General features: G+C 41.0%; 1 protein-coding gene across 6 annotated transcripts in view; it reads left to right on the top strand.

Moving 5' to 3' along the window:
- The window catches only part of ptprfa (protein tyrosine phosphatase receptor type Fa), a 385,498-nt gene that overhangs the window by 154,686 nt on the left and 209,528 nt on the right, over window positions 1-21,284 (top strand). For all 6 annotated transcript variants that reach the window (XM_087852896.1, XM_087852895.1, XM_087852893.1 and 3 more), the window contains one exon: window positions 5,760-5,901. In XM_087852896.1, the coding sequence (XP_087709022.1) occupies window positions 5,760-5,901 (142 nt within the window). The remainder of the gene's footprint in view (window positions 1-5,759; window positions 5,902-21,284) is intronic.

Here is a 21,284-nt window from a genome sequence, read left to right as displayed (position 1 = left end):
AAATAAATATTCTTCTGTAGCAATAACAAAGTATAACATAAATTATTCTGTAGCAATTACACAAGAATATCCAGTAATGTCCCTGCCTACAATTAAACACATTCAGTTACTGAAAATCATCTGCTGTGGCAAACGGCTGCAAGCCTTTGACCACAAACTGAGTCACTGCTCGGTGACATTCGTCTATCCTGCCTGAAAGGAGACGCTACGGTAGACTGCAGCGAGAACTGCCAGCATCTGAGCCAGACTCTGTCTCATCATGGTCACCTAAACGCACAGTAATGGCAGGTTTGTAATAAGGCAGATCGCGCTAACATAATCTGCACTGTTAGCTGATTATTTACCTGCCGCATTAACGGGAGAGGACGTGCAAACGTTACCGCTGCTGCTGGGCTGAGATTCACGAGTCCGGAATTAAAAACACGACATTTATTTAAGGTCATCGTGTGTTTTGTGAGCAAATGCTTTTGCATATTCGTAGTGTTTCCTCCCTTAAATGAAATATCTACTTTGCAAGTATTGCAAGTTGTCCTGTTGTCATCCATTCTCGTAAAGTATGACCAAACTTTTGAGCGTTTGAGCCGCCGTGTTTGCTGCCAGGTAAATGACGCTCTGCAACGTGGTGACGTTATTCGGGGCGACTGGAATCGATAAGGGAATCGTTTGCAAAGATGCCAAACAATTCCAAGGAACTGAAACAGTGGGAACCGGTTCTCAACAAGAACCGGTTTTCGATACCCATCCCTAATGACACCTGAATAGTTTTTCATGTCTATTAAAAAAACACCACGAGCTTCATCCGATAGTCGATGGTTGGTGGGGAGAGGAATGTTGTGTCTTCATTTAACAAGCGAGTTGAGTTACAGCGCTGGAATGATTTGCTTAGCTAATGACTGAGATTGACTTCTAGCTCTGAACTAATAACATGACTGATTATTTGTGTGATCGAACCTATAAGTCAAGTCAGCCAAACAGGACTGCTGCATGCGATGTAATGCTATGTTTTTCTATTTATTCACCGATTTGTACGTCTGTGATTGATGTGCTTTGTGACTAAATTAAATGAAGTGAACTTTGAAGGATATTTTTTCATCTACTGCAAAAAGGCTTCTATACAACGAACAGAAGCACTTAGCAGAAAGTCGACCTTTTATTCATGCAGCTGCATTAACACACGCAGCAAAAGCTTAATAAATAGGACTGTACAAGCCTGCCTGCAGGACTGTGGAGCAGCAGGAAGGCTCATTAGCTGCCAGCCAACCCAAATGACTTCAGCTGAAGTGACTCAACATGAGTCCTGCGTAGACGGAGACACTTGGTTCCTGTCGTTGTGAGTAATAGGAATTATCTTCCACCTGTCTGCTCAGCATTATTTAAACTGATGGGGACCCTGTGTGTGGTGTGGATGCACCACCTCCCAGTACAGAAAGACAGTCCAGTACTTTCACTCACGTCTGTTATTCCGTTTTATTTGGTTCCTGCAATTAAAAAGCTTTAATCTTGGTCTATAAAAAGCCACAGCCCAACTATTTTAATCCTCATGAACATATCCTCTCACACAGGGGTCATATATTTGCTCATCTACCTGTTTAATGTTTTGTTTTTCATTAGCTGCTCCAGATTTGTTCAGGTTTTGCTCTTCACATATATTCATGATGCGTTATATATCTATATTTTACAACTTACCTGGATTGTATATTTATTCATTATAGTTTTAGAGATTAAGCATGCAGACCGGCAGTGTTGAGGAGTAACGGAATACATGTACCGCCGTTACGTATTTAAAATACAAAACATGAGTAACTGTATTCTGTTACAGTTACCGTTTAAAAAGGTGGTATTTAGAATACAGTTACTTTGTTGAAATAAATGGATTACACGGCGGTACTTCCCTGTTTCATATTGTGGCGGGTCAGGACTGTTTGGGTTTTGTTTGACAGCTACGTTCTGTTGTTCCAGGCAGCGTTACGGTTGCCATGGTTACAGGGTGACGCTCTCTCTCTGCGTGTTTCCTGGGTGAGAGAGGCCTTTTTGTTGTTGTTGTGCTAAGCTAACAGGCAGAATGCTACAGGTATAGCTCTAAAGAATGTAGCATCATGGGCAGTGTAGTCCGTGCTGCAGGGAGAATGGACTGCCATACCCGTTATGTGTCTGAGAGCGAGGGAGGGAGAAAAAGGAAAAGTACGAGCTGTCATCGAGCAGAAACGGGAGCTGGAAGCATGTAAATATAATAATAACCACTGCAGCCAAGAAGAGAGCCTGACGAGCCCAGCTGTAAGTAAGCTATTAAGACTCGACTGTACACCGTGTTCGTGTTTTCCTCTGAAACAATAAGTTCTGTTGGAGCAGCCTTTCAACGCCTCTCTCTGTCTCTGCTAGCAGAGTTGACCCAGACAACAAAGTAAAGCTAGTTTTCAGCTACGAGCCCGACACAGAACCCACCGTATTAGCCAGAGGTCCCTTTACTACGGTTCGGAGCCGCGGACCTTCAGTAACAGTAATAAATCACAGCAATAGTACATTCATGTAGTTGTAAACAGCATGATAATATATTAAGTAATCCAAAGTATTCAGAATACGTTACTCTCATTGAGTAACGTAACGGAATACGTTACAGAATACATTTTGGGGCATGTAATCTGTAATCTGTAATGGAATACAATACGATTGTACTACAGAACATGTCACAGCACTTATATTTCCACAACCAGACGACGATTCTCTTGAAAAAGGCAACAGCAGCACATACAAAGGTTAAAGATCTCATTCAGCGACTTCAAAAGCAGTGGCGAGGCGTAGCATGTCCTCATGCCCAGTGTGGAGTCTGATGAGTTATTAAAGATAAACAATGATTCCTGGACATCTTCGAGTGTTTGCAGGCAGCTTAAAGTAAACAGTAAATGAATGCAGGTGTTGACATTTCAACCAAGGCTTGGTTTTGGTTTTAACATGCAGAAAATGTCCTTCTGAGTATCTGAGTTTGTTTCAGCTAACAAAAGAATTTACATGAGCGTGTAAGTGTGCAGCGTCAGATATGAATGGCTAACGGATAAATGTTAGTGTGATGAAAACAGTAACAGAGCGTCTAATCTGGTTTTCAGGTTAGGTGAGTGAATCCATCAGTATTCCTGTAACAGACAGAAAGGTTCACTGAGTGATGGGTGAGTTTATAACCTGACAATAACAAACAAACCAACATTGCTTTAGAAGAGCCTCAACAGTTTGTTTCTCTGCTGCTGCTTGAAGCTGCTCGGCTCCTTGTTCTGTGTTTTAATTGGAAAACTACAAGGTTGTCTTTCCTGCAGCCTCCATGTGTGTCAAACCCCACTTTCTGTACCAGGAGCTCTGATGCTATTCGTTTGAATTAATTCTACGTCTGTCCGATGGATATATAACCGGCTCGTACCACGCGGAGCGACGGGAGTGATTCTCCTGTGGGCTAAGCGTTGCTCAGACTGATGGCTTCCCCGTGTGCTCGCTGGATCGACCTCCTGCTGAGGCAGGAAGAAAGTGCAGCTCCACACTTCCTTCATTAGGGCAGGAATTTGATTTCTGCCAGTCGACTGCTCGGGTCGCACACATTTCAGAGGGGAGGAAGTGTCGTGACCCTGACTCTGAACCACAGCCCCCTACATACCTGATATCCAGTCAAGTCTGTTATCACATTTGTCCTTCAGCTCATTCCAAGCATTCTTTCTGTTGCTCTTTGAGCTGCTGCACTCCTTTTATTTCCACCTTATTGTCCAAATGATTTCCCTCATTTCTCACTCTGGTGCTGCTCCCATCAGGAGCTTTGGCGACTCTCCTGCCGGGCGAAGTGCTGATCTGCTGCTCTGCTCGTAAACAAAACAATCAGAATGAAATCTGGCAGCTGCCACTTCAGTTAATCCAAATCTTCCCTAAGATTAGACGCTCCACCTTCGACTGTAGTCGCACCGAAACCTCGGTTTGGCCGATGCTAAAGGGACGCAGAGGGAACGTCTCCATCCAGAGCTGAAGCTTGTTCAGTCATTTCAAAGAAACAAGATGGCAGCCGAGCTTACAACAAGTGGCGAGAGACATTATTCTGTGCTCCGTCATCTAATTGTTATTTCATCACTGACAGATTCAAATTTTAATGTTATGTTTAAAATATTGAAATATTAATATCGTATGCATATTCTGAATAAATCAGCATTATTTCTCCAATGAAAATAATCTGCAACGTTAAAATAATACACGTGTTAATTAATCAATGATCCAGATCCAATAATGTCATCATGTCATGATTTTACATGTTGGATACTTTTATTCACACAAGATGATTAAAATCTGAGACCTGAGTCAGTGATGATCAATGCTCACAGCATGTTATTCATATTTTAATATTCATCTTAGTTATTATTCAGTCCATGACATGTAAAAGCCTCAGAAAGGTCAAACCTTACTGTGCTTGTTGCAGTGACCCATACTGTCCGTGCATGACTTACAACTGGGTCAGTGACCTCCTGACCCAGGATGAACCTTCCAGATCCCTCAGGTCATCTGGATCCGGTCTTTTATCAGTTCCCAGAGTCAGAACCAGACACGGAGAAGCTGCATTCAGCTTTTATGCTCCTTATATCTGGAACAAACTCCCAGAAAGCCTCAGATCAGCTGAAACACTCAGTTTATTTAAATCCAGGTTGAAGACTCACCTGTTCTCAGCTGCATTTGAATAAAACACCAAATCTGCACTGTTTTACTTTTAAGCTTAAATTTCAAAACTTACATTTTAACTACTGATTTTATCTGTTTTGTTTGTTTGTTTGTTTGTTAATTAGTTAGTTAGTTTGCTTGTTTTAATCAATTTTAAATCATGCTTTTTATTTGTTTTTGTTTCTAATGTCTCTGTAAAGCACTTTGAATCACCTGTTGTTGAATTGTGCTATACAAATAAACTTGCCTTACAACGTCTTCAGTAAACAAACTTTATTTTCATGTCATTTCACTCCCACACGAGCACCTTTAACCATTAACTGTCATTAACTTCAAGAAACTTTTAAAAAGTGTTTACGTGAAGATATGATGACAGTCTTTGTCCTCTATTAAAAAGAGAAAATGATAAAAATAAAATCGCTTGAATATGTATTTTCCAAAGCTGCAGTTTAAATAAAGTCTTCTCCAGGAAAACAACAGAAACCTGTTTGGACAAAATGTTTCAAAGTGTGGAAACATTACAAATGATGAAAAAGGAAAATTCAACACTGAACAAACTGACTATTAATAATCACACAATGGGATGTGACCCGTTTGAATGTCACATGCAGTATTTGGAGGTTGATTATTATATACCAGCGTTGTAATGGATGGAGAGGTGCGGAGATGTTTTTGTTCCTCCAAAGGTCACAGACATGATGCAGCCCACCTTCCTCCGAGCACAGTGGTGTTAGTGTTGTGAGTTAAAATGAAGTGCTTCCTACAGTTGTGTAAATGTTTGGCATTTTAAAATATATAATCAACTAGCACTCTCACATATGTAGCACACGTCTTAAAAGCATCCTGACAGTCTGATAATGTAACAAATCATCTGGAATCTCAATAACTTAAACTGACAAAACAGATTATTTCTGATACAGATGTTGATTTAGTGAACAAACTCATCATTCTCTGCATATGTAAGGATTGAACAGTTATTTCAGACTAGCGACACTAGCATACTTCCAAAGCTGTCTTGCATTCCTAAAAGCTTTAAGTTAGTTAACAGGCGTTGTGTCACACCCGCTTTTTGTCCGATTCAGGTGATTGAGTTTGACGACGGCTCAGGCTCAGTGCTGCGTATCCAGCCGCTGAGGACCCACCGCGATGAGGCCATCTATGAATGCACCGCCACCAACAGCGTGGGAGAGATCAACACCAGCGCCAAGCTCACTGTCTTAGAGGGTAAGACCTGACTGTCTGTCCACATCTCACTGCCACTGTGACAGCCGTGACCCTGTGTGGCTCTGACATCACAGCTTGTCTTTGTGCATACAGTCAACACGCCGATCTCTCCGCTTCACTTCCTCTTTGTGTTCGGTTTTAACCATGTAGTTGGTCTTTAGTGCTGAGCTGTGTTACAGCCAGTGTTGGGGAGTAACGGAGTACATGTACCGCCGTTACGTATTTAAAATACAAAATATGAGTAACTGTATTCCGTTACAGTTACCGTTTAAAAAGGTGGTATTTAGAATACAGTTACTTTGTTGAAATAAATGGATTACACGGCGGTACTTCCCTGTTTCATATTGTGGCGGGTCAGGACTGTTTGGGTTTTGTTTGACAGCTACGTTCTGTTGTTCCAGGCAGCGTTACGGTTGCCATGGTTACAGGGTGACGCTCTCTCTCTGCGTGTTTCCTGGGTGAGAGAGCGCCTGTTGTTGTTGTTGTGCTAAGCTAACAGGCAGAATGCTACAGGTATAGCTCTAAAGAATGTAGCATCATGGGCAGTGTAGTCCGTGCTGCAGGGAGAATGGACTGCCATACCCGTTATGTGTCTGTGAGCGAGGGAGGGAGAAAAAGGAAAAGTACGAGCTGTCATCGAGCAGAAACGGGAGCTGGAAGCATGTAAATATAATAATAACCACTGCAGCCAAGAAGAGAGCCTGACGAGCCCAGCTGTAAGTAAGCTATTAAGACTCGACTGTACACCGTGTTCGTGTTTTCCTCTGAAACAATAAGTTCTGTTGGAGCAGCCTTTCAACGCCTCTCTCTGTCTCTCGCTAGCAAAGTTGACCCAGACAACAAAGTAAAGCTAGTTTTCGGCTACGAGCCGACACAGAACCCACCGTATTAGCCAGAGGTCCCTTTACTACGGTTCGGAGCCGCGGACCTTCAGTAACAGTAATAAATCACAGCAATAGTACATTCATGTAGTTGTAAACAGCATGATAATATATTAAGTAATCCAAAGTATTCAGAATACGTTACTCTCATTGAGTAACGTAACGGAATACGTTACAGAATACATTTTGGGGCATGTATTCTGTAATCTGTAATGGGATACATTTTAAAAGTAACCTTCCCAACACTGGTTACAGCACAGACAATAAATGACTGCAGGTTATCTGTAACAATGAATGCTGGTACGCTGCAGCAGTGGTTGGTCCAGCAGCGGTTGCATGTTTGGGATGTGAGTAGTGACTTTCTCCCACACAGACTCGGAAAAGAGGCGATGAAGTGTGGAAAAGATCATATTAGATTTTCTTCCACTGAGCAAACTCAGTAAAGACCAGAGTCAACACTGTGCTACAAGAAGCTAAAGGGCCTGTAGTCTGTTTGTTTCTGGTTTTCCTTTCTATGTGACTTCCTGCGTCCAACGTAGAAATTTAGTTACCCCAACATAGTTTCAATGGCCTTGAAAGCTCTTCCTCTGGAGGTAAGCGCTCTGGTTTGGTAGCATTAATGTGTTTGTTCTTTATTTTGTGTTTGGCATTTATAAGAAGTGGGATTTACATTTGGAAAGAGTCTCAGAGTTTCCACTGACCCTCATATGGAGGAGTTCTCCAAACTCAATGACAAATTGCAGCGTTTCACATTTCCTTTAATTATCTTTAATATAGTGGCATCAATGACTCACTGGTTACTAATGTTGCTTTGATTTTGTTGGCATTTCACATTAGTATCAGTTCACACTGTCTGTTACTTATCTGTTTTTCTGTTTGTGTCTTATTCTGAGTTCAATCAGTCATTTGAAATGTTTGTTTTGTCTGTAGTTGCGTTGCAGCTACACCCACCGTTGCTCCGTTGCTGTGCTACAGCAGATTTTCAGCTAAGCTCCTATTTCATGGAACAAAATGTCAGTCTGTGGTTTGGCTGTTGGATTTGTAAGTCCCAAACAAGGCCCAGTATCTCTGTGTGATCGTGTTTATTGAGCGGGAATGTGTTGAAAGTGATTTTGGCGGGGAACCTCCTGTAGGTGTGTCTCTAGACAGCTCTGTTCTTTGCCAGCGGCAAGATGGAGCCCAAACACATTTATTTAATTGACACTCTAATTGATAGACAAACAACCACGCAGAAAAAAGGGCTGTCTCTCTGGCAGCCTTTTCCAAATCACTCAGGAACCCATTATACTTATTCTGCTATGTAGATATTGTCAGCAGTAAACACAGCCTGAGGCTCTGCAGCCTGTTGCAGCAAACAAACAGGACTTTTCTCTAAAACCACTCAGGGTCTTGTTAAAGAAGAGTGATGGGCCTGGCTGATAATCACTGTTAGCAGACTGATGCTTAATAGCTTTTATTTTCAAATCATGTACACGCATGCCAAACCATATGATCAGAGTGGAGATGCCAGAAGATGCTGAAAAATGTAACTATTTTCTAAAGAATGCTACATGTAGATGAACCCAATTGCAGAGAAGAAACACGCGTGAAGCTGCTAAATCTGAGATGCATCATAACAGAAACATGTCTGGATTATTCTGTGTTGTGCTTCCATCTTCTCATATTTTACAGGCATGATGGAGCCGATGAACCGAACGATATATTTTGCAGAATTGTCACATGCATAGTAATAAACCACGAGTTAGCTACACAGATGATAACTGTAATATAATTTATTCAGTCAGGCCATGAAGATCATATCTGACACAACAAACACTGTAACGCTGTTTTTTTAGGTAAACACGTTACTGCTGACTGTTCTCGTCGGGGGAGGATTATTATTTTTGGATGATTATTGTTGCTTCACTCTCAGTTTGTCACTCAGTTAACCTGTAACGGGCATTTGTTGCCATGGTCGGCACTTTACATCCATTTATATTAAAGTGTGGGACTTTGGGATTGGTTACTGCTCACCTGATTTGTATTTTTAGTAATATTGTTTTCTGAACTTTCGACCAATAAGGTTGAGCAGTTGTCATCTGTGAGTCTTTTGCATTGGCTTCCATCATACATTATTTTTGCACGACTTCATTTAGACGTCTGTTTTCTTTAAACGTCATTTCAGAAATAATAATCTTGGTAATCACGATTGCTGAGTAGGTGCCTTTTTACCCACTCAGCCGATGGGGTGTTGTCGTCCCACCGTCAGGCTAGATCAACGTAACGTGGGAATGGGTTCTTCTACTTAAAATCTAGGACGGGGTCGGATTTCAGTGAGCTCGGCCTCAAGGTCAAAGTCAGAGATCAGGTTTCCTGAAAGTTTTGTTAATGTGACAACTCGGGAAGGCAGGTACTTAAATTGATACAAGGTCAGAGGTCAAGTTTTCTGAATAATTAGAGTAAAGTTTGTGTTCCCATCTACTAATATTATTGCATCCTTGTGTTGATACAGCACACGGTTCCTCCAAAGAGCTCCTTTTACTTTCTTAGCTTCAGTACATTTCAGAGCTGGTACTTTTCTACTTTTACTTGAGTAAAGAGGTTGAAACGGTACTTCAACATTTTACTCGAGTTTTTTTCAACAGTAGTATTTGTACTTCTACTTAAGTACAGAATGACTGCACTATTGCCAACTCAACAACCAGTATCCTCACACAAACCCAGAGTGAACATATTCCAACCTCAGCAAAGCAGGAAGAGCCTGATCGTGATTCAAACGACACCTCGTGTAACTAAGTGGTTTTGACAAAAGTGCATTATTGTTTAGATCAGGGGTCTCAAACTCGTGGCCCGTGGGCCATTTGCAGCCCACGTCACTTCTACTTGCGACCCACATATTGATGTGAAGAAATATATATTTTTTAATTATTGTACGGAAAATGATTTAATACGACGGCAGAGTGTTACAGGCATGGCCCTTTAAGACTGTGGCCTCATGGGGGGTGTAGTCCGTGCAGCAGGGAGAACGTGTGGGACCGCCCCTCCCGCTGTGTGTCTGTGAGCGAGGGAGGGAGAAAAAGGAAAAGTAGGAGCTGTCATCGAGCAGAAACGGGAGCTGGAAGCATGTAAATATAATAATAACCACTGCAGCCAAGAAGAGAGCCTGACGAGCCCTATTTTCACTTGCAGTCAAAAACTAATGTGCACGCTTATACCTGCATTTATATTTTATTAAATACAAACAAAATTGTAGCAAAAGTGCTTCCGCGTGTTTGGCCAGAAAGAGCTGTTTATTTGGTAGTTCAGTGAAACTACTGTACTGCTGAGTGACTGTCTGCTGCAGTCTAATGCATTTCATTGCAATGCTGACCCTCTGCTAACTTGCGTACTGAAACTGGCCGTATCTCTGATTTTGAATATGCGATGATCGTGTCACTGTGTTTGCTTATGTAGTTATAGCTTTGCTTTGGGCTGCTTCTGTCTATGATTTTTCTAACAGGTGTAATTATGACTACACACACAATTAGGACTTTTTTTGTTTTGCTGACATAATTGTGCGTTGCTGAGTTCTGTATTTAAAATGCAAAATATATGCAAAATGAAAAAAACAACGACACATCAACACTGATTCAAATTAATTGGGCACTACAAACCCACTCGGGGAAACCGTTTATTTATGCACCCGATGATTTCCTCTCATTTTCCATATTGTATGGGCTCAAGTGTCAACATGTACAATCAGATCACATCCTCATAAAGTCGGGCTGTGAAAATAACAGAAAGCTTGTGGCATCGCTGTCACATCCACAGAGATGCTGACAGCTTTGTTCATCTTTGTTTTCTTCAATGACTTTCCAAGAATACCAAACACTTCACAGCTATTTCCAAGATTTGTTCAGCCTGTGATTATGATGTCAGTTTACATTTCAAAGTTTCAATCTCTAATTCTAATTATCTTAACTTGCATCAAAACTTAAAAAAAAAAATAGGTTTTTGTGCTTGAGGTTAGGACTAGAGATGGACCGATCCGATATTACGTATCGGTATCGGTCCGATACTGACGTAAATTACTGGATCGGATATCGGAGAGAAATAAAAAATGTAATCGATCCATTACATATAAAAAAAGCACCTCACAAAACTTGTGACACGGCGTAACTCGGCTCATAACCGTAGCAGTCGGAGCAGTGTGGTGAGTTTGCAGCCCTATTAGTCAGGTTGCTTAATATTTCTGCTAAGTACTCTTTAAAACACCAGAATAGGGAGGATGGAGCAGGTTTAACTTTATTAGATTGATCAGTTTTGCTGAACTATGAAATATTTTGGCTGCAGTGTATTTTTTACATACAGGTTTAACAGAATAGCTTTAATGTTGTTTATTTAAACTTGAGTATGAACTTGTACAAAATGCAGCAAGATATTAAAAAAAACAGTTTTATTGATTAAAAACACTATATTGGATTCATATCGGTATCGGCAGATATCCAAATTTATGATATCGGTATCGGACATAAAAAAGTGGTATCGTGCATCTCTAGTTAGGACCAAAGGACCAAATACAAACACACAGGGTTTAATTCCAATCCCGATCTTTTCCTTAAAATAATTCAGTTTGTCTTTGTTTTCGTTAAGTCTCCTGAACACTGTCCGTTCCATTTACGGCGGTCTAAGAGAACCTAAGAGCGACATTGTTCAGCTGTTTGACTGAACAGTACATCCTGTCAGTAGTCAAATTTAGGAGCTTTTAGTGGGCTGCATAAATCTGAGTTAATGGTATCAATGTGCTTCAGAAGGCTGCACATCCATCTCGATATTTCACAACTGCTCATGACTCTGTCCTCTCAAAGCGGAAGAATACATCATAATGAGACCTACTTTCATCCCAGGCTCCATTTTTTTGTTTTCAAACTGTGGCTTTGTCTTTTCTGAAAAAAAAAAAGTGATGCTGCTCTCAGCATCTCAGTCTGAGTGTGAGTGTCAGTCTCTGCGAGAGCGACAGCTGAAGAAAGAATGGAAACACAAAAGAGCAAAAGCAATAACTGAGAACGCTAGCAATGAGAGAGGGAGAGGATGAAGACGCGGCGAGTCGACAGCAGGACTCTGGGTAATGAGAGTGCAGCATTAGTCATGAAGCGAACCGACAGAGAGCTTAAGGGGATGAAGGGAGGGAGACGGTGAAGACAGCAGGAGCTGAAGCCAGTACGATGCAGACGCAGAGGAAGAGGTGCTTCTCACGCGTGGGAGTTGGATTCCTTCCCGCACAAAACATCATATACTTTTCTCTTTTGCTTGATTGTGACACTCAGGAGGAGCAAATGCACATCACTCCAAACAGCTTCCTGCACTTGTTATGGCCCCGAGTGGAACTGCTGGTTGCACTGATAGGCACTGAATCAACATCAGTGTCTTTTAAAGTGCTAGATTTCCTGTCTTACTGTTTTCCTGTCTTCTGCTGCTCGCTCTCCGTCTGTAATAACCAATCTCTGTGAAGTCTTTCCCCTCTGAGATGCCCTGCCTAAGGGCACGTTGACAGTAAAGGTGGGTTGTGTAGATATAACAGTGCTCGAGCTCTCTTTGTGCTCTGGCAGAATTTATATTTATGTGCCTCGCTATAAATGTGCAGAACTTTTAGAGATTTTCTGAAATGCTGAGACTCTAATTCGTATTCTCTGAACCAAATGCTCAGTGGCCCAGAGACGTTCATTTAATCAATCGCTCCCTTGGCAAAACCTTAAACAGGTTCCACAAATCTCATTTATTCTTTTTCCAAAACTCTAAACACTTTCAGCACATTTTTGCACCATGATGCGTAATGCTAACCAGAGACGGCATAAGTCGAGCACAGATGTCACTGGTTACAATGAATACAAAATTCGGTCACACTGGTTACTAATAATGAGTCGTGGCTCTGTTCCCCCCCCCTGTCAAATGACAGAGCTCGCCACCAACGTGTCAGGAAACCAGAGAGAGTTTCAGACGTCTCACTCAGATGCTTCTGGGTGGAAGCAGCTGTGAGGAAATCCTCTTGACCAAGGATCTGTAGAAATTTTGTCTCTCAGCTGGCCTCCGTGTCCCCTCAGAAGACCTAGAGGCAGTGGCCGAGGTCTGGGAAACTCCACATGGACTGCTTCGCCCATGTCCCAGACTAGGGCTGGGCGATATGGCCTAAAATCCATATCGCGATATAATTTGAAGCACGTGCGGTAACGATATATATCACTATATATTATTTTCTTCTGTATAACGTATTTTCCACACTATAAGGACTTAAAATCCTTTAATTTTCTCAAAAATTGAGAGTGTTCCTTATGTATGAATTCTGGTTGTGCTTACTGACCTCGAACCGATTTTGGCTGCAGAAATCTGTGAAAAATGTTTTAATACAACTTTGGTAAGCTGCACTGCTTGATGGATTGTCAGAGCATTACGGCTGCCGTAGTGAGGAGCTTCCCGGAGTAATCTGGGTCCAAAACTCCGTCCCTCCAGGTCCCAAAGTCAAACGAACACTGAGAGTTAAAAACGGTCTAAATTCTTTCATCTTTAATTAAATCATCAGCGTTGCTGCTTTACCAGGTGTAAAAATTAAGTTTAACATCCAGGCATCCATGAAAACAGAAGTTATTAAATTCAACAAAGTTACAAGTTAACAGGAAGTTAGCTCGCTAGCTTCCACCTAAACATTTCATACCATGTTCTGACAGATTTTTGAAACTAATTCAAACGTTCAGCTCTGCTACCACTTCCAACATAAATGAAGACAGAAAACTAAACTCCACATGGACTGCTTCGCCCACGTCGCAGACCCAGGCAAACGGTGGGATATGGATTGTTGCTAATGATAAAATGAAGTGTAATTTTAACAGGTAGGATGTAAAACCTAATTTTCAGCTGAAATTTTAGTGGCTAAACCGTATTTTTCTCCATGGCGTGCGACCCGATCTCAGCAGATTCTCTGGGAGCAGCATAACCAGGAGAAATTGCCACATGTAATTGCAACACAGCCAAACAATGCAATTTAGACTTCATGAAATATAGCACAGGGTTGTTCACTTAAAGTGAAGTTTGAGGACATCCAGGTCATAACGTAGTAAATTCTCCCAGGCACGAAAAACGAAGCAGGCGCTGAACATAAACTGTATATAAAAGATGGACTTAACCAGTCTGGTGGTGTGATGCTCCATGGCTGCGTCCATCCTGACTACACAGCGGGCTCTGCCAGATTTAACATCACTCTGGTTGAAACATCCAGTTCAGTGACTCATAATGTGGTGAAGAAGACGGTGAATGGATACAGATGTCTGTGTGACCACAGCATCAAAGCATTATTTGTTTTGCATTTTTGCCTTCGTATGATAGTACAGCAGAGAGGACAGTAGGGAGAGAGAGAGGGGAAGACACGCAGGTTCAAACCTGTCCCGCTTGGGCCATGTGACCTGTGGTTGCTCACCCGCTGAGCTAAAGTGGCCCGACTGAGACCAAGGCTGATTTTGCACATTTTAACTTCTTCATTTTAGACTCAATCTTAACTTTGAATTAGAGGATCTGCAGTTTTTACACTTCTGCATCATTTCTCTGCATTTTTACCACCGTGCTACAAGTTAAGTAGAGGGAAGAAGCCAGGTTTGAAGACAGGATTTTCATCAACGCTCGATGCTGCATTTTCAGCAGCAGTACTCTGATGATCTGTCAGAAGACAGTTATTGAGGTAGAAACATATCAAACTTCAATCAATTATCAGCATCGGCGAATTCTCCAGCGCACAAGTGAACACAGAGAATATCTAAGATTAAAATATGTGTCAATACACAACATAGCACAACATTCAGCCTGTGCTGTGACACACGGTGTAATCATACTATATCATAGGTCTCTCTCTCTTTCTGCAGAAATGTTTGTATTTCTGTGCAGAGACTGTTTGGTCTGGATTCTGTAGAACGAACACATGAATCCATTGTTTGGATGAACCCGGGTTCAGTCACAGAGGACGAGGAGAGGCGGCAGCATAATTAGCCAACAGGGATTTGTGAGGACCTTGGACGGGACTTTGGGAGTGCGTCGATTTGTTGAGGGTGTCAAGAAATGTTTCTTATCTATTGTGGAAAAACTGTAATCGCTGGATCATCACGCCTCTGTTCTCTTTCTGTTTGAGTTTGTTCAGCTGCATTTGGATTTGGTCTAATTATCCTCAGCTGGATTTAGTTTGTGTTCTCACATCTGTGTCTCTGTCTTCATTTATACTGCATGCTGCCAATGGCTCGTGCTTGGATTTAACCATGAAGGTCATCACTCTGAGTAACTAACCACATCTCTAATTATTTCAACTAATTTATTAGCAGTAGTCTATCATCTTCATATACCAAGGCAAAAGCAGGAAACTGCACTCAAGCAGCTTTTAGCAGCTCATTATATGACATTTAATGACATACAACGATGGTAAAGTCCGGGCTTCTTATTCACGTACTGCCACTTTCATGGTGTTGTGCCGTAATGTTGATTGGCTTTTACTTTCAGCTGCTTCCAGGTCAACTGAAAACACCGTTAACCATCAAACAGAGCCTTAGCTGATTAGTTGGTGCCTGCATGGGATTGTTTGGTGCTTATTTTGGGACTTCTCTGCACTGTGCAGGGCAGGTTGGGTTAAATATTTTTGCTCAAGGACAAATTTGACCTCATGGTACATTGAACCCAGGATGACATCACCACCAACCAAGAGTCCGTGTTGCAGCCTCAGGACGTGATATGGCTAATTAGTTTCTTTATAGTCCTGTTCCTGCTCTAGCACTCTCCATTTCCTGTGTGCGAGTCCACCGTCGTTTCGGCCATTTAAAAAGGCATTAAGACGGCAGAGAGAGGGAGACAGAGGGAGAGAGGGAGAGAGCTGTCTGAGCTGGATTAGCAGTGATAAATGACACATTATGAAAGATGAATGATAGCTGCACTGGTGCTACACACCCAGCAAGTTTATAAAACTGAGCCTTTGACCTGCAGGGATTGTTACACCATGACTCAAGCAGGGATAATCATGGAGCATCAGTGTCATCATCAGCATCTCAGGGAAGGTTGCTCTGAAAATGTCAGAAATCTCCAACTTAGCATTGTAAGACCTGGTAATTAAATTACTTTTGACTGGCGAGGCGTGGAAAGCCAAGTGCCGTTGCAAAAGGATCTGCACGAACACAAAAGGGATAAAGTTAAACCGGTCAAAATGATGACAACATGTGCACAAACATACAGTATTCAGTGAGATGAAGGAGAACTCCAGTAGATGCCTACCAGCATTTGTAAAAACCTGAGTTGACATTCAATCAATTCATGCAAAACATACAGCAAAGTGTGGTGAACATAATAAGTCCTATTTCTGAACAGCAGAACTAAGGATGCCATTTTGACACAAGATGAACACATTAACATCCACAAAATATGCCCTGAAAACATTACTAAACATTTGCATGAGCCCAGCCTGCACAGGTATAAATGCTGCAACAACATCAGCTGCTTGTACAGGCTTCCTCGTAGGCTCTACACATCCCATTTTAGAGATTTGCCAGTTGCACATTTAAAGGTTGCAGGGTTTGTGATCAGAGATGGGCAGTAACGCGTTACTGTAATCTGATTACTTTTTTCAGGTAACGAGTAAAGTAAGGGATTACTATTGCAAAAACAGTAATTAGATTACCGTTACTTTCCCGTAGGAACGCTGCGTTACTGCGTTACTAAAACCGTGATTTTTTTGCGAGAATGTCTCATGACAGTGACGTAAGCGAGTGCGACGTTCGTGACAACAGCTGTGTGCAGATCAACAATGGATCATATATCGAGTGCAGAGAGAGTATGAGCGTGCAGCGTTTAAAGCGTGGAAGTACTGACCTTACTTTGAGTTTGATTCCATAAAAAGTGACAAAAACATTAGTGTCCGTTGTGCGTGGGAAGAAAACTTCTTTTTACAGCGAAAAAAACCCTAAACTTCCAAACAAGCACCGAGTAGCTACGACGTAATGGGAAACTCACAGAGAAACTCGCGGATTCTTCCACTGACCGCTGCACACCTGCACCAGGGTAACCCTCCGCCTACCCCACTCCTGCTTTACAGGTGAAAATAGAGCAACAGGACCGCTAGTCTTTGACTTTATTAATTTTCTGCTGTGTTTTACTTGCATCTATTTGAAAGACTGAGTGTAAACACACAAAATATTTTATTTTATGTGCTGGAATGTGCAGAAAATAGGTTTAAATGTTAAACTAATTTCTTCCAGTCAGAGAATGTTGCAGATAATTAAATGTTTGCTTGATGCATAAAGTTAAAAGATTAAAACTAATAAAACAAGTTTTAAAAAGAGACTTTTCCATTTGATTACATTTTGTATGATGATTATGCAGAAAAAGTAGAATTGGGCTGAAAGATCTATCACTTTATCACCTATTCAGGTTGTAAATCGTGTTTTTAAAAAGTAACTAAGTAACTGAGTTATTAATTACTTTTGAAAATAAGTAATCAGTAAAGTAACGGGATTACTTTTTGGGGAAGTAATCGGTAATTAGTTACTGATTACTTTTTTCAAGTAACTTGACCAACACTGTTCGTGATAGTATAAATCACCGACTTATCATCCAGGAGACTTTGGGACCTCTGTGTTTGGATTTTTTAGTTCTTCTTTCTACTTTTACTTTCATTTCTTACTTGGTTGCAGTTAGCAAAGATCATGTGTTGAGTTAAGGAGCATCCCAGAGTTAGTTTTTCTATCATGCAGCAGTTCAAATTGTATTTTTACATTTTCTATGCTGATGATTACTTTGGGAAGACTGACCAATAGCGTGCACTACATCTGCATGGATCACAACGTCACAATTTCCAGGTGCAAACGAGACGTTTGTAGTCGTCTGATCATGGTTGGTCTTAGTGGGTGACTATAGCTGATAGAGAAATGACTCTCAGGGGTATCAAGTTCACGGCCGATAACTTGTCAACCATAAACATTTTATAATTCTCTGATCAGGAGCTAAATATGAATACGAAGCAAATGACAGTGGCTGGTATAATCCTCCTGTTGGATGTTTGCTCTGCTGAAAGCCAAAAAAAGGCTTCTTGACTGATAACTTTGCTAACACAGCTGGATTTTACATTTTCCCAGGAGTCTTAAATGTTTAATATGACAGCAGCGTTTATATTGGAGGCTCCGAGTCTTTCTGTTGGTCTGTAGATGTGTTATCAGTTTGATCAACTGGAGTTTCTTTGAAGTTTTGTCTGTTTCCAGAAAATGACGTGGGCATGAAAATAGTTACTTACTAGCATAAATTTCACTGACTGGTTCTAAGAACACAAATGTTTTTTTATTTATCCAGACGTAGAGAAAACATCATCTGTGGGGAGGAACTTGATGCAAACTTAAAGTCGGGTCATTAATGATGTTATGTCTATCTCTAAGTTAAGCTTTGACAGTTTTGTCAAGTATCTGTATTTATCATAGTTTACATGGTCCTCAACATGAACTCGTGACTGGCAAGTACACACGACCCACCAGTTTAATACACAAACATTTGATTGCTCACACAAGCGTATTAGTCAACCTGTAAAAACTGGAAATGTGTCCTGTAAGTAGGTTTGTCATTCCTAAGAATAACCCAGATGGCGCCATAGAGCAAGTTGCAGCAGATATCTTCTCCAAGTACAGAAGGTCACACCTGCCATACAGTTGTAGGCTTTGGAGAGACTGTAATACTTAAGACAGTGAAGTTTCCTTATACCTTTCCCAAGCAGACCTGTTCCCTCTCGGCACCACCTAGTCTGCACTTAATGATCCAGACCCAAGCACGCTTCAGTTCGTCTCAGCCCAGCTCTTCTCTTGCACTCACTCGTCTTTCATGCACACAAAAGAAAACACTCTTGCAGAGCAGAATGAACGCCATGATTTTATGCATTTTTGTGTTTCGACTGGAACATTTTTAAAGGGGTGATGCTCCATCCTGTCACATGCCTCATAGATCTGTTAATTACTTAAAAGTGTGATGTTATTGGAGGCTGGTGCTGTAGAGCAAGTGTTTGATCACACGTCATCCATACTATGCTCGAATCCCACTGAAGCACAGCAACCATTTCAACTGCACCAGGCAAAGCATTCAGTGAACACACTCGTCAATCAAACTGGACGTTGGGGGTCAAATGGGCACATCAGACTGCCTACTGAGAGTTTACTCTGAAAACCAGACTATAAGATATTTCAGAGATTGAGTTTTGCGAAAAACTTTCTGCAAGACTAAACTTCCCTCTAAGATTATTTCTCTTCATGCTCATTGTGGAAACAGATGACCTGTGAGGAAGATGTGAAAATGACCATGGCTGAATACAACTGAGAGACTGTAGGAGCACCCAAAGATGCATTTTAGGCACGAACATGATTGAAACAGATGTCTTTAGCATGATGCTGAGGACACGGAGTGTTGATATGTTTTATTCTTTCCAGTATAGAGGGAATAAACAGCTGACACAGGTGGGACTATTAGGTGTGTTTTGCATTTCTGTTCCCCTCTAATATGTTTAATGTCTGGATTAAAAGTCAGGATGGGACATTTGCAGAGGTGTGGACTCGAGTCACATGACTTGGACTCGAGTCAGACTCGAGTCATTCATTTTATGACTTTAAACTTGCCTTGAAAAAATGTTCTAAGACTTGTGACTTGACTTGGACTTTTACACCAATGACCTGAGGCTTGAATTGGACTTGAACCGGTTTACTTGAAAAGACTTGATATTTCACCCCAAATATAAAATTTAACACGCATATTATATAGAAAGTATGCACCATTACTTCAATTCATTCATTCGTGAGCTGTAGCACAGCCAATCAAATTAACCAGATTTTTGTTTTTAAGAAGAAAAAAAAGACGCTCAAAAATGCTGCAAGGAGTTATTTTTTTCAGGTACATAAACTATGAAGTAGTCAACAAAAAAACGAAATGCAACATGCAAAACATGCAAGAAGAGAATCACAGACAGAGATGGAACAACTTCAACTTTCTCCGACAGTTGAAGTTGCATAAAGAACGGTAGGTGGTGCTTCTCTTTTGCTACGATGAGACAGCTGACTTCATCTAACTAGCAAATGTTGTCCAGGCTACGTTGATGATACTGTTTGGTTTTTAATGTAGGACCGGCTATTTTAAAGCCGGTCCTACAAGCGCATCCAAGAATAACATGCAGCTTATCTCAGAATTGTTGGTGAAAATTATTCTTGGAGTTTAATTGAGCTGCATTTTATAGACGTGCAATTTCACAATTTGTGTATATTTTCTAAGTTCACTATTTTGTCATGTGTTGAGAAAAACAGAGATTTAAAAATCACATGGTCTAATATTTACATTTAGCATATAACTGCAACATGCTTTTTTTTTTTAAAGACTTGAAAGGACTTGAAATTCAAAGTTTCAGACTTGTGACTTTACTCGGACTTTAACACCAGTGACTTGAGACTTACTTGAGACTTGCAAAACAATGACTTGGTCCCAACTCTGGACATTTGTCTCCAAACTTTATGAAAATATGATACAAATAAACAGGAGAAATAGGAGTTTCTGTTTCTGGCTGCAGTGTGGAGTGACAGTGGGAACACGCTGCGTTCACCAGCCTTTCACTGTATTTTAAATATTCATTATGTCAAAAATGCCACTCAGATTGTTTTCAACCATCTCTGCAATTAGACGTCATTAATGAAAATAGTGAGTTTGACACGAACATGATTGAAACAGATGTCTTTAGCATGATGCTGAGGACACGGAGTGTTGATATGTTTTATTCTTTCCAGTGTAGAGTGAATAAACAGCTGACACAGGTGGGACTATTAGGTGTGTTTTGCATTTCTGTTTCTCTCTAATATGTTTAATGTCTTGATTAAAAGTCAGGATGGGACATTTGTCTCCAAACTTTATGAACATATGATTCAAATAAACAGGAGAAATAGGAGTTTCTGTTTCTTGCTGCAGTGTGGAGTGACAGTGGGAACTCGCTGCGTTCACCAGCCTTTCACTGTATTTTAAATATTCAGTATGTATTTAAAAATGCCACTTAGATTGTTTTCAACCATCTCTGCAATTAGACGTCATTGATGAAAATGGTGAGTCTGCATTTGTTCTAGATTTGACCACAAACCCACAGTGGAATATAATCACATGTCAATAAGTTAAAGGCACTGTTTTGGTTGCTTTCTCATGTTGATTCAAATAAGCAGTGTCGTCTGAATCAGGATGAGGGAAGCTTGGTTGCACTGAGCCTCTCTGCTCTCTGTAGATATCCTGAACACTCCTTGTCTGTCCAAACATCTTTATCTTGACTGCACACATGCAGAGACTGAAAAAATCTTCTACATGGAAAGTGAAAGAATTTTGTCTGATATTCCAAATTGTGCTTTTTGTCTGAATTTGCATTTTGAGGATTTAGTTTCTGTGGTAGAAATCACAAAAAGAAGAGAAAAAACTCAGATGAAAATCTGACACGAACAGCTCACGGTGCGTGACATCCCTGCAGTGTGCTCT

The sequence above is a fragment of the Neolamprologus brichardi genome, chromosome 15, assembly GCF_056152115.1.
Source record: "Neolamprologus brichardi isolate AB-2024 chromosome 15, ASM5615211v1, whole genome shotgun sequence".
Classification (NCBI taxonomy): Eukaryota; Metazoa; Chordata; class Actinopteri; order Cichliformes; family Cichlidae; genus Neolamprologus; species Neolamprologus brichardi.
This window is presented reverse-complemented; position numbering and strand designations above follow the sequence as displayed.